The following is a 23,290-nucleotide window of genomic DNA, read 5'->3' as shown; positions in this document are numbered from 1 at the left end:
AAATGGTCTCTAAAATGCTGTACCTGCTTCCATTCCTGTCGCCCACGTAAGAGAGTTCCCATTGCGCCTCCGTATTACCAGTACATTCTGTTTTCAGATTTAAAAAAAAAAAAATTTTTTTTAATGTTTATTTCTGAGACAGAGAGACACAGAGCATGAGCAGGGGTAGGGCAGAGAGCAAGGGAGACACAGATTCTGAAACAGGCTCTGAGCTGTCAGCACAGAGCCCGATGTGGGGCTCAAACCCACAAACCTTGGGATCATGACCTGAGCTGAAGTCGGACGCTTAACCAACTGAGCCACCCAGGTGCCCTCTATTTTCAGAATTTAACATTTTTGCCAGGCTGGTCATTAACATTTTTGTTGCTTTTTAATGAATTTCTGGGTGAGCTGTAAATGAGTGCTTCTCAAATTCAGTGCTTAGTGGAGGACCAGGTTTTTCCTCCAAACTATCAGACTGATGTTTTTGTAAAATGCAGTAGGAAGGTCACAGCAATGTAAACTTGCTAAAGTGTTTCTAGACACTTACTGGACTAGCAGCAAACTTCATGGACTCACACTGGGTCCTCAGACTACACACCACAGTACTTTATAACATTTAGGGATTTTCAAATATCTTAGGATCTTTTGAAATGGAAGAACTGTCTCCAGTTACCTTTAACTGTATTTGTAGTTCACTGTACGTTGTACCAAAACCAAGAGTTAAAAAGGATGTTGAATCATTTTGTTAGGTCATTGGGTATCCTAATTATCCGCAATATTAAGATATCACTGAAAAATAAGGTGGTTAGCTGTCATGTTCTTAGAGATCATTGGTTTACAGATTCCATGTTCTATGTTGACTCACGTGTGCAGTAAGTGTTTACTGAGTATTGTGCCCACCAGTCACAGGTTCTGGAGAAACCACAGTGAACAAGATGAGAGGCCAGCCCTCATGGAGCGTAGGGAGACAAAGCTCATTAACATGCAAACAAGTGAATGAGAGATTCAGGTAATAACAAGTACTATGAAAAAAATAAAATAGTAGACAGGGAGTTGTCGGTGGTCATTTTTAACTAGAGTGGTCAGGGAAGACCTATCTGAAGAAGTGTCATTTGAGCTGAGACCTGAATAATGAGAAAGAACCAGAATGATAATGAGTCATTGTTGGCTTCCTATAATTTAATTGAAATCTATCTTAACAATCTAAATAACCTTTCTCTGATGAGTATGTATAGTCAGAGTGCCATGTAGCTTACCTTTCTCAAAATACAGAGGCACCTGTCCTGCAGCAAAGGGTTTTTTTTCCCCTAATAATCTCATTTCCGTTGGGAAAGATGTGCCCTTCCCTAGATCAAGGCAGGACTCAAGGCTCTTAGGTTCTAAGAAACAGCTGGCTCACCCATGTGAGTGTGTTCCTGATCTGTCCAAAGCAGGGCTCTTGTGGGTGGGGATAACTCAGGCATGAGCCAGCTGCGAGTGGTCACATGTGTCATGTCCACACTGCCTGGCAGGGAGCCCAGCTTTTGAGCCTTGCTGTTCATTAAGTATGAGCTGAGTAAGACTGGGGAGATCCCCTACAAGGTCAGGATGCCAATACTCCCCAACATTTATGTCAAAGCCTCATTAATTCATTTCAGTAACCATGTCCTTTCTGTTTCTTTTATTTCCTCATCTGATTTACATTCTAATTTTACAAGTTTTACAGGTGATATAAGGGCAGCAGGACATGTCTGTGACCTATGGATGTGTGTGTATGTGTATAAATTAGTGGATAAACAAATACAATATATTTGAAGTGCATATCAAAATATTTTTACTGGTTTGGGCGTACAAAGAACTTATTTCTTCCTAAACCGTTTTGAGAGTCAGTTGCCAACAGTGATGTTCATCACCCCAATAGTAAGATATGTGTTTCCTGCAAACAAGGGCCTTCTCCTAGGAGGAAACACAAAATTCAGGAAATTACCATTGGTGTATTACACCCTTCTTATTCTCATCCCCATTCACAATTCACCAGCTGGGCCAGTAATGTCCTCTATATCGAAAAACCCAGCTCCTTTTGACGCATTGCATTTAGCCGTTGGGCCCCTTTAGTCTCCTTCAGTCTCTGGAAGAATTTCTGGTCTCCCCTGGTCTTTGTTGATGTTCACACTCCAAGATGCTAGGCTGGTTATTTTTTTTGGCATGTCTCAATTCCGGTTGGTGAGATGTTTCCTCGGGGTTCGGTCCAGGCTGTGCATCTTTGGCAGGAATACCACAGAAATGATGCTCTCTTCTCCCTGCATCCTGTCGGGGGAAGAGATTTCCATTTGTCCCATTACCGATGAAATTCACTTCAAACCCTTGATGAAGGTGGTCTTCAGGTGTGTCCACTGTCAAGTAATTCTTTCTCCTTGTAATGAGTCATTATTTTGTGGGACGTATTTGTAAATGTCCTGTTTTTTTAACATTTTTATTTATTTTTGAGAGGCAGAGAGAGAGCATGAGTGTGGAGGTGCAAGAGAGACACACACACACAGAATCCAAAGCAGGCCCTAGGCTGTGAGCCAGACACACGGCTCAAGCTGTGAGACCATGACCTGGGCTGAAGTCAGACGCTTAACTGACTGAGTCACCCAGGTGCCCCATGATTTCCTATCTTCTTCCTTGGTCATAACCAGTTAACTGTCAGTACTTTGACTTGTCCCAGCTTTGGGCAGTGGTTGCCAAGAAGTCAAGATGGCTTCTGTGCCTGAAGTCTTCCTTTTGTGGTCTCTCACTTTGAAGAAGTGAACAGTCTCTGTTAACTGGATGAAGAAGGGATATTTTATCCATGATAAAGGCCAGTGGGCAGAGAGCTTCTGTTCCTCAGGAATGGATAGAGAGGAGTGTTTGGTATGTTCCTCAAAGCTAATGCTCCGTCACCAAAGTCACAGGAAGGAGCCCACCATGTTGACTTCGATAGAAGCCTGAGTCTAGATATGAAGTCCACGCTGAGCCTGGGCTTCCCTAGTCTTTCCTACTTCATCGATGGGGAGAAGAGGACAGAGGAAGTAGAGACCCAACTGGACATCCTGGCTGGAGAGCAGAGTCACGGGTTTCCTTGTGCGTGAATATACGATACTGACCGTACGGCTGAAGCCTGGACACTTGGAACAGCGGCCTGGGTGACTGACACTTTCCCTTGTGCCTGGCGAAAGTCACATGTAGCTTTGAGGGAAGGAACTCACTTTTGTGATTGTTCTCACCCCTGGTGTCCCGGACCAAAAACTATGTTTGAGCCCGAGGACCCGGATGAGCTTACAGACCCGAAACGTTTCGCGGGCCCTCTCAAGTCCTCAGGTTGGGTAGCGCCCGCCTGTAACCTGACTGCCTCTTCAAGATGCCGCCGGCAGCACAGTCCTCGCCGGGCTGAGCAGGGCAGGGTTCTGTGCTTTCCTCCTTTTGTCTGCTGTCTCCCCACGTTGGTTCCAGCTGCCCTTTCCTCCAGGAGGCCTCACCGTCTGCTCCTCGGTCGCCTCTGCTCTTTTCGGTGAACAACCAGGCAGAGAAGAAAAGGCCATTGCTGCTGCCAGGGGACCATCAAGAGCTGGGCTCTCACTGGAAGTTCTCGCAGCTAGGATTTCAAAGAGTGTGCCTTTCCAATAGACATTCCCCAGGAAAGGCCAAATACAAAGCGCTTTTGTTTCCTGATGGGCTACAGGTTGTCATCTGAGTAGCGCTGATTGAGGGCGGCACCTTTGTAACTTGAAAACTGAGTGAACGCGTGGCCGCGTGGCAGCTCCTGGTAGAGGCCCTGACTGCCGCCGATCGGCCTGTCAGTGTTCCATTGACTGTGGTAGTGTGGTTGCGGGTCTCATCCCCTCCTTCAGCGGCAGACTGTTTTCTTGGCGTTTTGAGGGTGGTGATTGGCCACCAGACTGCTCAAGAATGACCTCTGCGTTGGGCAGACATCTTCTGTAAAGGCACAGTCACACATTCTGATCTACCATTGTTTTGACTCCTTTCTCTCATANGGGGGGGGGGGGGGAGGTGGAATCATAGCCCTCTGAGAACTTAACATTCCAGTGAAGGAAGAGGATGTATTTGTAAATGTATGAACCATTAAAACCTAAGAATCAATATTGAACAGATAGTATTCCCTATTTTCTTGAATTTTAGTTCAGTTTCATGCCTCTTTCTGATCTGGAAAGGTGTTGAAGGCAACATGAACGCCATAGGCCAAAAGTTGTAGAAGGTTTTTAAGTTTTCTGTGTGTTCTGCTCCCCTCTAGCACTTCTGAATTTAGGGCCCAGAACTATTACAAGTGCTCAAATTATCCGAGATTCAAATTCACCATGCCAGGAGCACGTGTGCTTTTTTTTCCTGATCAGTGAAGTCCATCCCTCTGACCATTTGAATTAGTGGCAATACTGAGGAGAACTGAAAGCACTCGCCTTTCCCCAGGCGGACACGGAGGCCTCATCTCTGACATCCGTGAACCAGCTAGAGAGACGGGATTTGCTGTCTCGGATTTACAGACAGACATAGAATGAGAAACATTCTCCGCCGTAGGACTCCGAAGATAATTTCACAGCTGGGTGGATTAAAGCATCGCTTCTTCTCAACAGTGAAATTGTTCCTTCTCCTTCTTAATGGACAGAAGTGGTGGGCTCCTCGGGCTCTTGTAGTCCAAGGCAAAGGGGTGCAGCAAGACCATTTTCATAATTTATTGGAATTACTTCTGTGAAATTGATGAACTTCACGCTCTCTGCTTTGGGATGGGGAACAGGGGACAGGGCGGTGGCATTTCCAGTAAGGTCAAGAAACACACACTTCACTGCCACCCTCATCTGTTACTCCCTGAAACCTACCTTCCCCCAAGAGCTTTTCTGCTCTTCTCTCTCAGTGATTTTTGTTTGGCTGCTGCCCAGCTGCTAAGTACTGTTCCTGAGTTCCGAAGAAAGCCGTCAGTTACATGTTGTCCTTGCATATTTTAGGTGCAGGGTATTTGAGGTCATTTTTTACTGCTGACTAATTGTACAGGTGATTTCAGTGTATGAAGGCATCTTCCGGTCTGTATTTTGCGGAGAACTTACATAGCAGGAAAAGCCTCGGGGATTGGTTTTAAGGCAGAATTATTTGTGTTGCTCCTATAGATGTTGTGCTGCCCAAGGGGACACTAAGTGACCACTGGAAAAATAGAACAGTCAATGGTGATTTGGATTTTTGGGGATCTTCATTTTCTTATCAGAAGTAAATGTGCAAGCATCCCCCTTTAACAGGATGGTGTTTATTTTATATTCTTTGAGAATTTGGAAGCATATAAACGTGAATTATTTCTAAAACAATTCTAAAGAGAAAAGTAATAATTTTGTTTCGGAATGAGTTCTGTTTGTCACAAGTTATTTTCAGTCCACGTGGATAGATTATGGCTTCCCATCTGCAGTCTTCTGAAGCCCTTTTGTGCTAATGCTAGGTTGTCAGGAATCTGCCTGTGGATTCGCCCAGGGGTGGAGCTACCAGCCAAGGGCGGAGCCACCAGCCAGGGGCTCTTACCTTGTTCCTCAAAAGTTAACAGTGATAGTTTTGCCTCCTTTTTTGTGTTCTCTACAGCACCTCACAGTTAGAAGTCACATTTCCTTTTTTTTTCTTCAATTTTTTAAATGTTTATTTTTGAGAGAGAGAGATAGAGCACACGTGGGAGAAGGGCAGAGAGAGAGAGAGACGTAGAATCCGAAACAGGCTCCAGGCTCTGCTGAGCTGTCAGCACAGAGCCTGACGTGGGGCTTGAACTCACAAACCTCGAGATCACCACCTGAGCCAAAGTCAGACGCCCAACTGACTGTGCCACCCAGCCGCCCCTGAAGTCACACATTTCTTTAACTATATTATGCTCCATGAAAATGGGAGAGAAAGAGAAAGAACTAACAAAACTTAGAAAAAGCTTACTGATCAGCTCCGACATAGTTTCATTTTTGTATAATTCTGAATCCTTTCGCAGATCTTTGAATCTAGGAGAGAGCCACAGCACCCACTGCTATCATCTTGTTACATTCAGTTACAGTGTATTTCTAGAGTGAAAAAAAAATCTTGAAATAGGAGGATTGATCCAGGAGTAGCTGTTTTGTTCGCAAGGTAGTGTGTTCTTGTAACTACAAAAAATTCATTTTTGTAGGAATTAGGAATAAATATATGGTCCTCTTCCCCTTGGCACGGGAAACTGGTCAATGTACAGCATTACAAACAGGCGTATCACGTTAAGCGGAGTCCCAAACAGCCAATAAATATGAAAAGAGATTCAACCTCAGTCTTCAGAGAAATATGAATGATGGCCAACATCAGAGCCCATTTCCGAGTCCCTATTCCCATTAATAAAAAGTCTATAGTAAGTGTTGGCAAAGATATAACTGTAGCACACAACTGTTCGTAGGGAGTAAACTGATGTAAACACTTTGGGAAAGTAGTTGGTATTATCTACTGAAGTTGATGACGTGCCCAGCCTAGGACCCAGGAATTCCACATCTAGGTGGGTCCACCAGAGAAACTCCTGCATTTGGGTACCAAGAGATGTGTGCAAGAAAGTCCGCAGCACCACTGTCGCAGACAATACGAGGCAGTTCGGGTGCCACCAGCACTAGGTAAATGGTGGCGTGGCTCTGCGGTGGAATGCTTCGTAGCAGCACGAAAAAAAATGACTTACAGCAACAAGGAAGAATCTTAGGAGCAAAATGTAAGGGGAAAAGCTCACAAAAAGTTACAGAAGTACACGTGCCGTGTGGTTATGTCTCTAAGGATACAAATAAATGCAAAACTATCAAGAAAAGTGCGGGAATAATAAGCACAAAACCCAGAAATGGTTACTTTGAAGGAGGAAGGAGATGGGCTGGGAAAAGCCAGTGTGACTCAATGGGGACTTCTAACCAGTGCAGTGTTCTTGTTCTGTGATTGAGTGTGTTTATATCTTTTGTTTATACCTTACATGTACTTATTTTATAACTCACACCTACACAATATTTAATAAAGTTAATTACTTTTAAAGAGGTGCAATTTGCCAAATTTAGCATGTGACAATGGGATACCTGTTGTACACCTGTAATAAAAGTAGACTCTTTTGGAAAAATGGTAAATCATGAGTTCCATCCTATACTTATGTTCAATTATTTAAATTTCCCTTTGCTNGGGGCGATGGGCATGGAGGAGGGCACTTGTGGGGATGAGCACTGGGTGTTACATGGAAACCAACTTGACAATAAACTATTTGTAAGAAAAAATAAATAAATAAATAAATTTCCCTTTGCTAAAGGTTTTCCTTCTTTCCGTCTCTCCCCATTCCCCCTGCCCCACTGCTCCTCCATTTTTAGGAGAGATTTGAAGCACTTTTCACCGTTTATGATGACCAAGTGACATTTCAGTTGTTCAAAAGCTTTAGAAGAGTCAGAATAAATTTCAGCAAACCCGAAGCGGCAGCAAGAGCGCGGATAGAACTCAACGACACAGACTTCAGCGGGAAGAAGCTGAAGCTCTATTTTGCACAGGTACTCAGCGCGCACAGGGTGCTGTTCTCTGCGCTTCCTTTCCCCCATCCCAGAGCACCGTCCCTTCTCCATCTTCTTGCTTATTTCATCAGAGGTCTTTGAGTCCCAGGCAGCAAGTAATGTGAAAATAGGTTTCCTTCGTTTTACAGCTATAGAAATAGTTATTAAGCATATCTTCCCTTCTTACTCTGTTTTGCTTATACTGAAAGTTAAAGGCATTCATTTTTCTGGCACCGTTTCTCAACCGGTGAAGCCCTGGCACCTTAAGATCAGTGGATTACCTTTTCTCCCGTGCGCCTAAGATGGCCCTTGTGATGGGGCCTCCATGGGAGAATTGAGACCATCATCTCTGAAACCATCTCTCTGTCCTGTGATTCATAGGAGACCTCACCCCCTGGAAATAGCTGCCAGCCTAGGGATGATGGGGGGGGGGGCTGTGAAGACTGTGCAAAGAGACCACTTCCGGGAGCCTGTGGGTTATAAGAACCGGAAGTGCTTACTCTTCTAATTCCCACTAGTGTTACTTGGAGACTAGTTTCTCCCCAGAGGAATTGACATAAAGGCTTTAGACCTCTGTTCATGTATTAAGTGGGCTGTGGGACTTTCAACCGATATTTTCCCTCTTGGTCTTAACTTTAAAATTTAAAAAAGAGAAGGGGAGGCTCCTGGATGGCTTAGTCAGTTAAGCCTCTGACTCCTGATTTCAGCTCAGATCATGATCTCCGGGCTTATGAGTTTGAGTCCCACTCTGACATTGTAGAGCCTGCTTGGGATCGTTTCTCTCTCTTCCTCTCTCTCTCTCCCTCTCCCGCCCGCACTCCCTCTCTCTCACCTCCCCCCCCTCAAAAATAATAAATAAGCTTTAAAAAAGAAGAAGTTTGTTGTCTCACACTCCAAACGGAAACCTCAGTGAGAGCTGCCAGGATATTTCTCAGTGGAGCTGCTTGAGATGGAGACGATATGACCTAATCTCTAAAATCGGAATTCTGGTTTATTACCAGTCATTGTCCGATCATCTGTTTATTGATTAATTTTTTCAGGCAGCAGTTGAGCACCCAGTGCGGGGGGGCTCCGGGCCACCGCGTGCTCGGGGCAGACTGAACCCACCCGCCCTCTGCGGCTGGGAGGTGACGGCTGTCGTGTCTCCAAAGAGGTGCTAACAGCCTAGAGGGAAGCAAAACAGTGCCGCTGCACACTGGTTTTGAGACTCTCCGTCCTTGCCCACAGGCCCAGATGTCCGGGGAAGCACGGGACAAGTCCTATTTGCTGCCACCCCAGCCGGTCAAACAGTTCCTCATCTCCCCTCCCGCGTCGCCCCCAGTGGGCTGGAAACAGGGGGAGGACGCGACGCCTGTCATAAATTATGACCTACTGTGCGCAGTTTCCAAACTGGGACCAGGTAACAGACGCTCTTCTTTCCTGTTTTCTTCCCCAAGAAACTTTTTTGTTTTTTAGAGGGAGAGAGTGCACAAGTTGGGGGGAGCAGGAGGGTGGGGGTGGGGGGGAGAGAGAGAGAGAGTGAGAGAGAGAGAGAGAGAGGGAGAGTCTCAAGCAGGCTCCACACTCAGCCCCGAGCCTGATGTGGGGCTGGATCCCATCACCCTGGGATCATGACCTGAGCCAAAATCAAGAGTCTGATGCTCAGCTAACTGAGCTACCCAGGCGTCCCAACCTGAGAAACTTGTGTATTAAAGGCCATATTCAGTGATTTGTGTTCTGGCCAACTGGTAGCAACGTGATCAGAGGGGAGGATAAAGTCACATAAACCTAGAGTTCAAACTCTAGCATTTGCTAACTTTGTGATTTTTTAAAAAAAAAAAATGTTTATTTTGGGGGCACCTGGGTGGCTCAGTTGGTTGAACGTCCGACTTCGGCTCAGGTCATGATCTCGCAGTTCGTGGGTTCGAGCCCCGCGTCGGGCTCTGTGCTGACAACTCAGAGCCTGGAGCCTGTTTCAGATTCTGTGTTTCCCTCTCTCTCTGACCCTCCCCTGCTCTCTCTCGCTGTCTCTCTGTCTCTGTCTCTGTCTCTGTCTCTCTCTCTCTCAGAAATAAGTAAAAATTTTTTAAAAAATTAAAATGTTTATTTTTGAGAGAGAGTGTGTGTAAGCAGAGGAGGGGCCGGGGTGGGGGGGACAGAAGGTCTAAAGTGAGCTCTGTGCTGACAGCAGAGAGCTGGATACAGGGCTCGAACTCAGGAACTGTGAGATCATGAGGCAGACACTTAACCAACAGCCACCCAGGTACCCCTTTAAGATTTTATTTTTTAAATAATCTCTACACCCAATGTGAGGCTCGAACTCACAACCCTGAGACCAAAAGTCACATGTTCCACTGACTAAGCCAGCCCGGTGCCCTGCTAACTTTGTGATCTTCAGCAAGCTACTTAGCTCCAATTTATTATTTTTTCCCAATGTTTGTTTATTTTTAAAAGATAGAAAGAGACAGAGTATAAGCGGGAGAGGGGCAGAGAGAGAGGGAGACACAGAATCTGAAGCAGGCTCCAGGCTCTGAGTTGTCAACACAGAGCCCTACACGGGGCTCAAACCCAGGAACCGTGAGATCATGACTTGAGCTGAAGTCGGACACTTAATCAACTGAACCACTCAGGCGCCCCACTTAGCTCCAAATCCTGTGCCTGTTTTCTCATCTAAAGTAGCGATCATAATAGCTCCCTTTCAGTGTGGATTCAGTGTAAGGATTAAATGATACATACATAATACTCAATAAATGTAACCACAGTTTTAACTGCTGCAGATTCTACTAGTATATAATAGGCTATGTTAGCAGATGTCAGTTACCTTCTCCCCTGTCCCATCAAAATGCCAGACAGACAACTTCTACATTGAATACTTATTTCAAGGAATTAGTGGCAATACCATACCATTCCTTCTAAATTCTTCTCTTCTACTTATTGTTTAGTTCTTCTTTTTCTTTGATTTCTCTCATCTCTTTAAAATAATATAAGAAATCACTGCCATTGCTGGTTGACTACCTACAATAATGTTATGCCTCTTCTAAAGGGAAACAAGAGGCATTTTTGAGGGGAGATGGTCAAGTGTTGTTATTAGACATTACAGGCTATATCTTGGATGTGTGAGATTCTAGAATAAAGGGCTTGCTGATGCAAGAGAGAGATTCTTTAATCTGGGTGATGGGTATCTGGAGGTTCATGATACTTTTCTCGTAGCTTTGCATATATTTAAAATTTTTGATAATAAAAAGTTAATTTTTTAAAAAGGCACAGCAGGGGCACCTGGGTGGCTCAGTGGGTTAAGTGTCCAACTTCGGCTCAGGTCATGATCTCATGGTTCTTGACTTGGAGCCCCGCGTCGGGCTCTGGGCTAACAGCTCAGAGCCTGGAGCCTGCTTTGGATTCTGTGTCTCCCTCTCTCTCTGCCCCTCCCCTGCTGGCACTCTGCCTCTTTCTCTCTCCCTCCCTCAAAAAAATAAACAAACATTTAAACAATTAAAAAAAGTAATAAAGGGCTTGCCGATGCCACCTGGCACCTTCCAAGCGTCTCCCGCAGGAAAACCGAAACCATTCTGAAGTTAAGCAGTTCACTCCTACTGTCCATAGAATAGTAGTTAGCATTTTCATTTTAACTCCCAAGACCTCAGTAGCCCTCACTAGCTCATTTCTCGAAAAGGCAAAACTGTGTTAAGACCCTTCGAGTATCACGTCTCCAATGCCAAAACTGGGGAACAAGAAGCTTCAGGACAGACCCCTCTTTTTGCCGCTTACCTCCACAGGAGAGAAATACGAGCTCCACGCAGGAACTGAGTCGACGCCAAGCGTGGTGGTTCACGTTTGTGACAGTGAAACTGAAGAGGAAGAAGAAACAAAAAACCCCAAGCAGAAAATTACCCAGACGAGGCGCCCCGAACCTCCAGCTGCAGCACTGAGTGAGCCCCAGGCCTTCGATGGGGCGCCTTGAGGCCCCTGGTTGTGGTGCGAGGCAGCTGCCCTCGTGGGCTCGGCACCGGAGATCCGTGCCCCTCTGCCGCCTTGCCGGTCGTTGGCGCGAACGCTGTGTGTAGGGGAGGCCGGGACCCCCCGCCTGGGCCGCAGACATGGCTGCACAGGGTAGCGGCCGATTTTACCTGGTCACGATTTTAACAGATATTCCGAACAGCACTTGAATGAAAGGATTGGCCCCCAACATGTCGCAAGTCTTGCCCATTTTTTCCGCAGTAGCAAATTAGGAAATTTGCCTGATTCCTGGCTCCCTCCTGCAATGGTAATTTCCCTGATTCCATTTGCATGGGGTACCCAGAATCTAAAGCTGTGGTCACCGAGTTCAGTACCATTTTTATGAATGTAAAAATAATCATACAATGTTAGTAATCTGGTGTGGGTACTTTTATCATGGTATAGTAGCGTCCAGCTACTCTATCTGTTGCTCAAAGGTCAATTGTTCCTCCAGATATGTGACACTTTTTGCACAAAAGTCTGAAACAGAGCATTTCGGAGAGAATCATTTTTCTCAAGTAGTTTTTCCTTTAGCTTTGGGGAGGAAATGCCAAATTCGCTTTGACTATTGGAATCACGTGGCCCACATCTGTGTGGGTGTAACTCTCCTCCCTGTTACTGTTCCTTCAAGAGGACACTGATGCGCTGACCACTGTTCCCAGTGCGTCGCCTCTCCCGGAGAAAGAGCTGCTACTTTGGAAGCAGGACATACCGCCAGTGAGTTTGACTGATGAGGACGGACCTCAGGTGGCTCGTGCCATCTGCTGTGTGTGACCACGTGCTAGCCCGTAGCGTACCCAACTGTCGTCAGCCACCTGTTGAGTTTTTCAGTGTTAAACTTACTGTGTGTGTCTTTCATCGACTTTAAATTAGAAAAGGTACTTAAAAGATTTTCCAAAGACCATTTCTAACGGCCTATTTAAACATTTTCCAGCTGGCTTTGGAAGAAAAGGCACACATATTCTTTTTCTCTGAGTTAGGGGAAGATGGGGGAAATCGAGATCACTCAGATAGTCAGACTTCTGTTTCTGGTGCAGTCTTTTATACCCTGGCTTTTATGCCCAGGATCATTTCTTACTTGTGTTTCAGAAGTGGATAGTTGAATCCTCCTAAAGCAGAAGCAAGAGTCTTTTTAACTTTCTCTGGTCTGTTCAGACTTTGCAATCCCTTTTTAGAAACATAACTAAGAAAACTTTGCTTTGGTCAGGTGGCCCTGCTGATCTCCGTTCACCGTGCTGTTTCCTGTGTGTGTCGGATGTCTGGAGCCCCCTGGCACGTGTGTGAGGGGCCTACATGGGAGTTTGGGTCCGTAAACCAAGGAGGCTGCCCCTACACAGAGATTCATGCCAGGGTGTCCATACATTTTTAGTAGCATGTTTTTGTGGTTTAGAGGTTCTTATTATGGGGAATTTATTTCTGAGGACCTAAACCGTATTGCCAAAAAGAAAGTTTTCTATATTTTCCTTGCCCTCAGATACTCTGACATGATGCACTTTCTTATTTATAGATGTCCATCACTGCCAAGCTTCAGTATAAATTCAGTTGAAATTTGTGATTCCGTAAGCAGATTATTAAATTCAGATCGTAGTCTGGCAGTTTTAACTGACAGCCGCTTGGTAAATTTACTTTGCATTCCCAGTTTTCCATTTTGCCGGTTTTCAATCTTATCTGGCTGCACTAATCATTGCAGAATAGACCCTGTAAGTCAGGAAATATGTGTGTTTTCAACAGGTGGGAATTTTAGTATTTCCTTTTAGGTAATGTTTATTAGCTATAATTTTGTAAGTAATCAGAATCTATGAGGTTTTATTATTCAGCTTGACTTTGTCTTCCTTCCAATTAAAGAATGATCTATCCCTAATGTATACAACCTGTTTTTAAAGTCAAGCAGTGCAAATTACCTGAATGTTTTCTTCTTCTCTGTTCTTTTGAGGAACAGAGCAATACTCTCTGTCTTTTGAGAGTATTGAATAAATTGAAGAAAAACTTAAATATAAAATATATATTAAATACAAAATACTTATTATTTAATATACATTAAACTTTTCTGAATGGAGAACATTAATATTTTCATTGTCTCTAATATAGTTCCATAAGGTAAATGCTGAAAGAAAAACGACTAAATGCCCATTAACTTTTAAATATTGTGAAATTAACCAGTTTCTCAACAAGCATGATGGTCTCTGTCCTTTTTTGGCTATTTTTATATCTAGCTCATGTAACCGTCTTGTAAGAGATGAGTCTCGTGTTCTTCTTTTAAGTTCCTTTTAATAAGTTTAGCTACAGTTTTCTTGTCTGAAGTTGAGTTATTAGTTTGAACTGATAGTAGAGTAGCCATGTGCTCTTTAGAAATCATAACTTCTTCTCGGGAATCAAATTATTTAGAGCATTGTGAGGAAAGAAAATGATGCTTTGTGTTAGGAAAAAAACAATTTGTGAGGGATAGGAACATCATAGCACTTAATGAGAACAGTCAACAGAACCTGCAGTGCATCGGCTCTTATGTTCTGGCTTGTTGTAGCGTACCCAGCTGATAAAACCAGAAATCTGCCCATTTAAGAAGTGTGCTAGTGTGAGCATCGACTAGTTGAAGGTGCTAAGAGGCAGAAAGGGTGAAAACAGTTCCCTTGCCTTGAGGAGCTGAGAGCAGGAGGGGAGCACACTAATCTTCTTACTGTCTGCTTCTTGAGATTTTATACACTAACCCCATCCACATAACTCAGAGCCCGGTAAATGCTCCCAGGAACTTTTAAGCTCAACATAAAGGTTCCAAATAGAACATGGTGTGTTTGAATCAGAGGTGCCAGGAGACAGGGCCGGAACAGCACTGTCGTGCTTTTAGAAAACGGCCATTTTGTTTCCCACTCCTGGCGATTCCATCTCTGAAAACCATTGTGATGGAAAGTGAAGAGACTAGATTCTCTCAGAATCTGAGCCTCTGAAGGCGGCTTTGGAAATGACGTACTCTACACCTTGTGTGACACAGAGGAGAAAACTGAGGTGATGTGTCTTGTTTCAAAGCTCGCAGGGACTAGATTGGCATCCCCAGTTCCCACCCGGGCCTTTTCTTTCTCCTTGCGTAGGGCCTCTTAGAGACCCTCAGAAGTGGTGAATCTGTGTCATAAGAAAACAGACAAACAAAAAAAGAAAAAGAATTGTATCCTCCCTCAAAGGATACAGTGGACAAGAAACATCAGATGAAGGTGGTGACTTAGAATTTCATGAATGAAGTTATGTTCCGTGTTTGTGTTTCCATTATCATCATACTGTTGGGATCGGAATCTAATGAAATGATGTCATTTTGGTAGCCAGCAATGATGGTGACACTTTGTGTGGGCTTTCCTCGATTTTATTGGTAATGAGATTAAAGTATGAACAGTCACACTTGAGATGTGACTCTAATGAAGCAACATGAGATCTCATCGGATTTGGAAATAGTTTGTGGTGGCATGACGCTGTCACCCAGTGCTCGTAAAAGGTTGAAGGCTGACCTGTGCTTCATGTTTTTATATAGACTCTCTTACACACCATAGCTTTATTTTTAAAAGGGAAGATCTCAAACATGATTAAGCAATGGAAAATGTCTGAACTCCTTTGGTGCGTCAGAGTTCCCTGTCTGCTGGTATCTCCTTTTTCTCTGGAGGCGTACACTTTCATACCCATCACCCAGGTGAAGCTGGTCAACCTTCCTTTCCCGCTCACCGCGCTTCTGGTTTCCACAGCTGCGTTTGCATCGTCGTGCACAAAAGGAAACAGATGACTTAACCCGTGTGACAATATAAGGGAACAAAAGATGAGAGGATTTGTTCCTCCTAGCTGGGACGTAAGTCCATTGTAATAGAAGCTCACTTTTTAAAAAGTTAAGTAAATTTGAAGAATAAAGTTCATGAACCTTGTTCAACAATTTGACAAATGCGTTATAGACTCCCCTTGCGGTCCGGGCCAGCCACATCACCTTCGTTGGAATGCCATCGTTGTCTTTAACCGTGAATCGGGAAAATGCCAATACCTAGAAGAGTGTCGTTTTTATCACCAAACACGCAAGCCACAAAGCAACAGGAAATCACAACAACTGCTAGGTTTTACCAACCAAAAAAGATCATAAAAATGGTCACATTCAAAATAGAAGTTTCCCGCCACGCTTAAGAAAAACGAACATTGAGCTGAGTCAAAGTGTCTCCATCCATTTAAACAAAGGTGTAAAGACCTTTCACTACATTAGACACGTGGTGTCTCTTGCAAACCGTGTTTCCTTTTGAAGCAAAAATCTATCACCTTCTGCAGATCCTTGGAGTTTCCTGCACAGCTTCGACTGAGTGTTAGTTCTGTCATAACGGAAGATCTCTCTGTAGATGACACGTGCTTCCTGTAGAGTTTCCTGTTTAGTGCCCGGGCTTCCTACCCAGACTGGGGACTGCGGAGAGAGAAAGGTGGCTAGTCACATGGCCACACCATCCTCTTCCCACTGCATATCACCCCGGGGTGGGGGTGCCCCGACAGGAGAGATTCACGTTTCTGCTGCAGCATGCATGTCCTCCAGCTTTAAGAAGAGTTTTCCAGTCATTTCTGTCTCCATTGAACCCAGGCGTTGGACTACTATTTCATCTGAACGTGTTTGTGATCTTGTGTTACCTTCCAGGACACGTACTTTTCTGGTACCGTCAAGTATAGTGAGTGTTCATTGTCCTTCTGAAAACTGGTCAGTAATTTATATACGTGTGTTCTGTATTTTAGTGTGCTTGAAGTGGCCGTCCATACTTCGTGGTAGTTCATTATTTGTCACCTTTGGCTGTCCTGTATTTTAAGGACATGTAAACGTTCCTTGTCCTATCAAAGTGACAAAAGCAGAATGTAATTTTTTTGGAATCCTTGTGATTATTTGTAACAAGTTTTGTTTTTAAAGCTAATAAAAATAAAATTAGGGTTTTTTTTTAAAAAAAAATCAATCCATTGAATGGAGTTCTTTGTACTATTTTTTAATAGAAATTCTTATTTAAAAAAATTTTTTTTGATGCTTTATTTATTTCTGAGAGAGAGAGAGAGAGAGAGAGGCAGCATGAGCAGGGGAGGGGCAGAGAGAGAGGGAGATACAGAATCTGAAACAGGCTCCAGGCTCTGAGCTAGCTGTCAGCACAGAGCCCGATGCGGAGCTCGAACCCATGAACCGTGAGATCAAGACCTGAGCCGAAGTCGGACGCTTAACTGACTGAGCCACCCAGGTGCCCCCTTTGTACTATTTTTAATAAATATCATCTACACGGGGACACCTGGCTGGCTCAGACAGTAGAGCAGGTGACTCTTGATCTCGGGGTTGTAAGTTTGAGCCCCATGTTGGGTGTGGAGCCTACTTTAACTAGTAGATCCCAGCTGATCGTTAATCCTGTGCTGTGCCAGAGTTAAAGGTGTTGACTCGCTGCAGATTCTGGAAACAACCATGATGGTTTGAGTTCTTTACCAAGAAAAGTTTTTACCCGGGTTTATCCTGAGTTAAAAAATGATTCACTCCAGGTAAAGGCTTATTTTCTGTCTTGGTATAAAAAAAAAAATTCTCTAAATCCAAATGCTGAAGCTAAAAATGACTGTAAAGGTTATCTAGTGCAGTGATTGTTTAAACATGTACTTATTCTTCAGCCATAGAACACTATTCTTTGTTCTAATGAAATCTTACATAAAGATTAATGTAAAATGATTACCAAAAAAAGGTGAACAGCTATGCCCTTTAAAGGGAGTGAGGGAGGGGTGCCTGGGTGGCTCAGTCGGTTAAGCGTCCAACTTCAGCTCAGGCCATGATCTCGCGGTTCGTGGGTTTGAGCCCCGCGTCAGGCCCCGTTCTGACTGCTCGGAGCCTGGAGCCTGCTTCTGATCCTGTGACTCCCTCTCTCTCTGCCCCTCCCGTACTCATGTTCTGTTTCTCTGTCTCGATAATAAATAAACATAAAGAAAAAAAAGGGGGGGGAGTGAGGGAGAAGTGAGGACCGGAAGGGCATCTAGCCCCTAGGAGAGCTCAGCATAACAGTTCCAAACACCATCTATCCAGCAGCTTCCACAGCCCCGCACATGCATCCTTAGGAGCAAATGGCTCAAGAGGCATTGCCAAGTTCATATATCTGGATGGTAGCCAACCTGGGGCTAGAACCGTAGTTTCCTGCCCCTATTCCAGGTGGACCTTGCCCCCCTACTCTGTTAAACTGAAATCTTTAATTTTTTAGGAGAAGAGTATTAGGATTCAAAGGTTCTTAGAATTCTCAAGTGATTCGTTTGTTTCAGTAAAACTAAGTGGATTAGCCCCGGACGTTTCTCCTTTAACAGATGCTTTTCCAAGCTGTGTTGCTCAGGGCTGCCTCCAGGGGGAGCCAGGCTCCCAGGTCCCTGGGACCTTGCACTCTGCTTCAAGCCCACCTGCATTCCTTGTGCACAGTGGTCTTGGCATGAAATTGCACTTGAGCTAAGGATTCGTGGGCTGCAACTCCCAAGTTGTAGAACCACTGTGGATAACCTGAGAATAAAATGATTTTTTTAATGCAGAATAGAATATATAAGAATAAAGGTAATTTATATACGAGAATAAAAGTAATTTACCTCATAAAAATAGACTTGACTTGGGGCACCTGGGTGGCTCAGTCAGTTAAGCGTCCAACTTCGGCTCAGGTCATGATGTCATGGCTTGTGGGTTTGAGCCCCACTTCAGGCTCTGTGCTGGCAGCTCGGAGCCTGGAACCTGCTTCACATTCTGTGTCTCCCTCTCTGCCCCTCCCCTGCTCATGCTCTGTCTCTCAAAAATAAATAAAACCTTAAAAAAATTTTAATTAAAAAACTACACTGACTTAAAACTTAAATTCAACAGTGTATGTGTCGGGGTCCGGTGATCACCAAGACGCATGTTAAACTAGAGAGCGGGAGTGGGCAGAAATTCCCTCAGCCTTCTCTGAACATATCACAATATGGTTCTAACCTAGAAGGAGAAAGGATTAAAATTCTTACACGCATGAGCAACATCTCAAATCTTGCTAAATGTCCCCCAATCTTCTGAGACATAGGAGGTATAAATAGAAGTTGTAGATTAGGTATTTAAATAGTAATGTTATTTGTGAAAAGGTTACGGTCAAAATGCCTGGAAAAGTTGGACAGTTGCTGTATTGCAGTGTTTCTAGGGGCTTTTGAATTTGTGCATTCTGGTCTACAAAAGGCTATATACCGTGTTTATCAAGTCTAATTAGCTATAGAGCCCTTTTGACCAAAAGCGTTTCATTGCACTGCTGTCCACAGAACATTTAGAGAAACATTCTACAAAAATCTTTTTATTTCTTTTAATGTTTTATTTATTTCTGTGAGAGAGAGAGACAGCATGAGCAGGGGAGGGTCAGAGAGAGAGGGAGACAGAATCTGAAACAGGCTCCAGGCTCTGAGCTAGCTATCAGCACAGAGCCTGACACGGGGCTCGAACCCACGAACCGTTAGATCATGACCTGAGCCGAAGTCAGACGCTTACCCGACTGAGCCACCCAGGCGCCCCAACATTTTACTAAAATCTTGACTTGGAGCCTGATTAAAAGATAGGTTTGTGAATTTAAATTTCTTTATCAATTTCTCTAAGGAGGACAGTTTTGAGGTTGGGGCATCAGAAGGGCCTTCCTGATTGAATGAAGGGGAAAACCAAATTGATAAAAAACTATTAGAATCTACAAAAGTTCGGCAGAGAATACAGAAATAACTTAGAAAAATCAGTAGCATGTCCTTACACCATCAATGACCAAAACATAAGCAATCAGATAACACTCATTATTGCAATAAAGCATTGGCATAAACAAACTTTTGAACTCTAATAAGGACATGGATAATTTAAGTGCATGCCTAAACAACATCATATTTTAGGAATGTCAAATTTCTTCCAAATTATAAATACAATGGAATCTTTGTCAAAACTCCAGCTATGTTTTTTAATAATACACTCATTAAACTTATTCTAAAAGAATTTTTAAAAAACCAAATAGTTAAGACAACCTTAAAAAGAATATAGGGAACTTGTCCCACCAAATATTAAGACAACCTACAAAGTCACATGAGATTTTGTTTTTAAAGAATAGAGACCAACCATTGTCTACACAGGATTTAAAAATGTTTTAAGTTTATTTATTTATTTTGAGAGAAAGAGTGCAAGTGGTGGAAGGGCAGAAAGAGAGGGAGAGAGAGAATGCTAAGCAGGCTCCATACTGCCAGCACAGAGCCTGACGTGGGGCTTGAACCCACAAATTGTGAGATCATGACCTCAGCCGTAGTCAGACACTTAAACCAACTGAGCCACCCAGGTACCTCTACAGAAGATTTTAATATACAATAAAGAAGCATCATAAGTAAATAGAGGAAGGTTACACTGTCTAGTCTATGGTACTAGAGAAACAGGTTTAGTTTATGTAGGTCAATAAAACTTGGTTCCCCATCAAACACAGAGATGTACTCCAATGGGGTTAAAGACTAGAATATAGGATGTAAAACTGTAGAGTTAATAGAGTGGATTATAGGAAAATACCACTGTGACCTAGAGGAAGGGAAAGACTTGATAAAACTTTAAAAACATAAGCTATAAGGTACAAATTATTTGATTACACCAAAACTAATGATTTAGAGTCAGTGAAGAATGCCATGGACAATGTCAACAGACAGTAGGGAGAAGATATTTGCAATCCTAATATGGGATAAATAAATATACAAGATAGTTTGGCAAATCCAAAGAAAAAGCAGCCCAGTGGGAAAATGGGCTAAAGAATAGGAACAGTAATTGACAGAAAAGTAAAGGGAGCCTTCAAGAGACACTCAGACTCAGTAATCAGATAAGGATAAATTCAGGCAACAAGATGCCACTTTATACCTACTAGATTTTCAAAAAAGTAAAAAGCAAATAACACCAAGTTTAGCCAAAGGGTGCGGATATAGGGAACCCGATGTAACACAGGAAGAAGTGTGGATTGGTTTAGTTATTCTGAGGACCTGTGTGGCAGTACTTAGTCATTTCAATAAGGACAAGATCTCTGACTCAGCAGATCTGCTCCTGGCATATCCCAAAGGTATCCTCAGACAGGTCCATAAGGAGACACAATGAGAATGTTTATTGCACCATCATTTATGGAAGGAAGCTGGTGTCCCCTCCTGGGAAACTGACCTCATGGAGAAGCTTAGGACAGAGTAGCCATCTACCCAGCTACATGGGCGCTAGACCCTCGTGACAAAAGTAATCAGCGAGATGTGTGTAACACTTGCGTTACATAAATTAAAATACAAAGACAGTAGTGCGTTGTGCAAGAATATATACAAATAAAAAGATCTGTGTTGACCACATATATACACACATGAGGCATCTTATGTGTCAGTGATGAGGATGTGCTGTGAACTAAGAAGTCTACTTTATTATTAGACTTTATATACCCTTAATACAGTCATTTTAAAAAACTATTAATAACTCTGTCTTTTTCCTCCGGTGATTCTACATTAAAGTTAGTTTAAAATTGTGTGCTATTACTATTATTGATCTAGAGGAAACTGTTTTTGCTGTGATTTGTTTAGGTAAAATGCAGCTTTCATTGGAGATGCTTATACCGTTTGGGGTAAATATTTCAGAAAAATATCAGGTACCACCTGCTCCATTGCTAGATGTGTATATGTAAATGCTGACTCCAGCTAAGTTACATAGATTCTTTATTAGCTGTGCTCCCCTGTGGTGGGGAAAATATACACCTGTCAGTTGCTGTCATCTGAGCTACAAATGAATCAGCATTGCATGCAGTTTGACTCTAGATTCACCATTTCCTTTTGCTTCAGAGAAGTAATGAAGAGAATTCTTGGCCTGGTGCTATCTTCCTTCAATGTGTTTTGAATAATTGAGTTTTCTTTTTTTACTTTAAAAAATTATTTAAATGTTTTCTTTTTCTTCTACCTTTTTATTTTATTCATTCATTCATTCATTCTCAAGTTAGGTAACATACAGAGTAGTCTTGGCTTCAGGAGTAGAACACAGTGATTCCTCTCTTACACATGACACCAGTGCTAATCCCCAAAGTGTCCTCCTTAATGCTTGTCACCCATTTAACCCACCCTGCCATCTCCCACCCCAGTCAACCCTCAGTTTGTTCTCTGTAGTCAAGAGTCTCTTATGGTTTGCCTCCCTCTTGCTTTTATCTTCTCTTTCCTCCCCTTCCCCACGTTCATCTGTTAGGTTTCTCAAATTCCACATAGAGGTAAAATCATATGATCTCTATCTTTCTCTGACTGACTTATTTCGCTTGAATAATTAAGATCTTTAATGGAAATTTTTACATTCTTCTGTCCTAGGAGATTTTACCAAGCCTCTGGGCCCCAGAGGAGCTAATCAGACCAAAAATGATTTCTCGGAAGCTGCCTGAACGAATCCTTTGAATAAAAGGGATTTTAGAAGCCACATTTACTCGTCTTCTATTATTTCCTTGATAACTTTGGTCCTTTTCCCAGATTATTCACTAGAGATTTCTGGCAACTGTTGGAAAGTCTGCAACAGAGATTTGTTCTCCTTTGCAAATGAGAAGCAGCCCCTGAGCGTTGACTTACCAGTGCCACCTGCTCCCAGGGCCAAAGACTTGGCTGCTTTTTGTTCTGGGACTTACTTATCAGGCAGCCAGAAGAGTAGGTGGAAATGACCCGGTCACCACGGTGCGGAAGGTCGCAGAATTGTGGTTGGGGCCTGCTCCCAGCATTGGCAGGTGAGAGGGATGTGTGGGGGACCGTCTTACCCATCTCTCTGCCGCTGTCTGCAAGGTGAACTGAACTAGTCACAGAGCAGGGGAAGCCCTGTCCGTGTCCGTGGCAGCCTGCGTGGTTTCCTCTGGTTCTGTGGCATTTGTGCAGCCCACAGGGCTCCTTCACCCCTCTATGGCGAAAGGCCAGTGCTTAGGGCTCGGGCCAAGCTTGGGCGTCTTGACACTGACCAGCCACGCTTGCTAAGTATCTCTTCTTGTATCATTTATTCTTTTTTTTAAAATGTTTTTCTCCTAGTTTTATTGAGAAATAATGGCTTGTGTCATTTATTCTTTTTTTTAATAAATTTTGATTTTTTTAAATGTTTTATTATATCTGAGAGAGAGAGAGAGAGAGAGATAGCATGAACAGGGGAGGGTCAGAGAGAGGAGGAGATACAGAATCTGAAACAGGCTCCAGGCTCTGAGCTGGCTGTCAGCACAGAGCCTGATGTGGGGCTCGAACCCACAAACCATGAGATCATGACCTGAGCTGAAGCCAGACGCTTAACTGACTGAGCCACCCAGGCACCCCTGTGTCATTTATCCTTAATAGTTGACCTGTGAGGCAGGTCCAGTCCTAAACTAGTCACAGAGAAACCACATTTTTTAAAAATATCTGTCTATTATTTATTTACTTATTTATTTATGAGACAGAGAGCGTACAAGTCAGGGACGGGCAAAGAGAGAGGGAGACAGAGAATCCCAAGCAGGCTCTGCGCTGTTAGCATAGAGCCCAGCATGGGGCTCCAGCTCACAAACTGTGAGATCATGACCTGAGCCGAGACCAAGAGTCAGACGCTTGACCAGCTGAGCCCCTAAGGCACCCCAGGAGAACCACATCTTTAAAGAGTTAGCCTCCAGTGAGAATTCTTTCAGTTAGATTGGTTTGTATTTTTACTCCTTGACTACATTTTTTTAAATTTGTTTTATAGCCAAAATACAATAAAAAAATACGCAATGACTAAATATCTTGCTTTCTCTGAAGCAAGACTCAGACTGGGGAGATTGTCTCTCATTCTGTTCTGATTCCATAAGTCCCTGCATTTGCCACATTTCCCCAGAGAGTCAGCCCGCTGG

The 23,290-nt window shown here is 43.5% G+C and overlaps 1 protein-coding gene across 3 annotated transcripts in view; it reads left to right on the top strand.

Annotated features, from left to right (window-relative positions):
• The window catches only part of RCAN3 (RCAN family member 3), a 38,120-nt gene extending 16,239 nt beyond the window's left edge, over positions 1–21,881 (top strand). Inside the window, exons 3-6 of one of the 3 annotated variants that reach the window (XR_013337980.1) lie at positions 7,305–7,478; positions 8,706–8,877; positions 11,231–12,755; positions 21,774–21,881. Coding sequence is in view for 2 of the 3 variants with exons in the window: in XM_077775631.1 (XP_077631757.1) it covers positions 7,305–7,478; positions 8,706–8,877; positions 11,231–11,383; positions 21,774–21,844 (570 nt within the window). In the remaining variant the exon portion in view is untranslated. Of the gene's footprint in view, positions 1–7,304; positions 7,479–8,705; positions 8,878–11,230; positions 16,393–21,773 lie in introns of those variants that run through there. The other 2 variants (XM_077775631.1, XM_077775632.1) reach the window with 2 other exon arrangements.
• The last annotated feature ends 1,409 nt before the right edge of the window (positions 21,882–23,290 follow it).

The sequence above is a fragment of the Crocuta crocuta genome, unplaced genomic scaffold (assembly GCF_008692635.1).
Source record: "Crocuta crocuta isolate KB4526 unplaced genomic scaffold, BGI_CrCroc_1.0 scaffold127, whole genome shotgun sequence".
Lineage (NCBI taxonomy): Eukaryota > Metazoa > Chordata > Mammalia > Carnivora > Hyaenidae > Crocuta > Crocuta crocuta.
The sequence above is the reverse complement of the archived record's forward strand: the minus strand, read 5'-3'. Positions and strand labels throughout refer to the sequence as shown.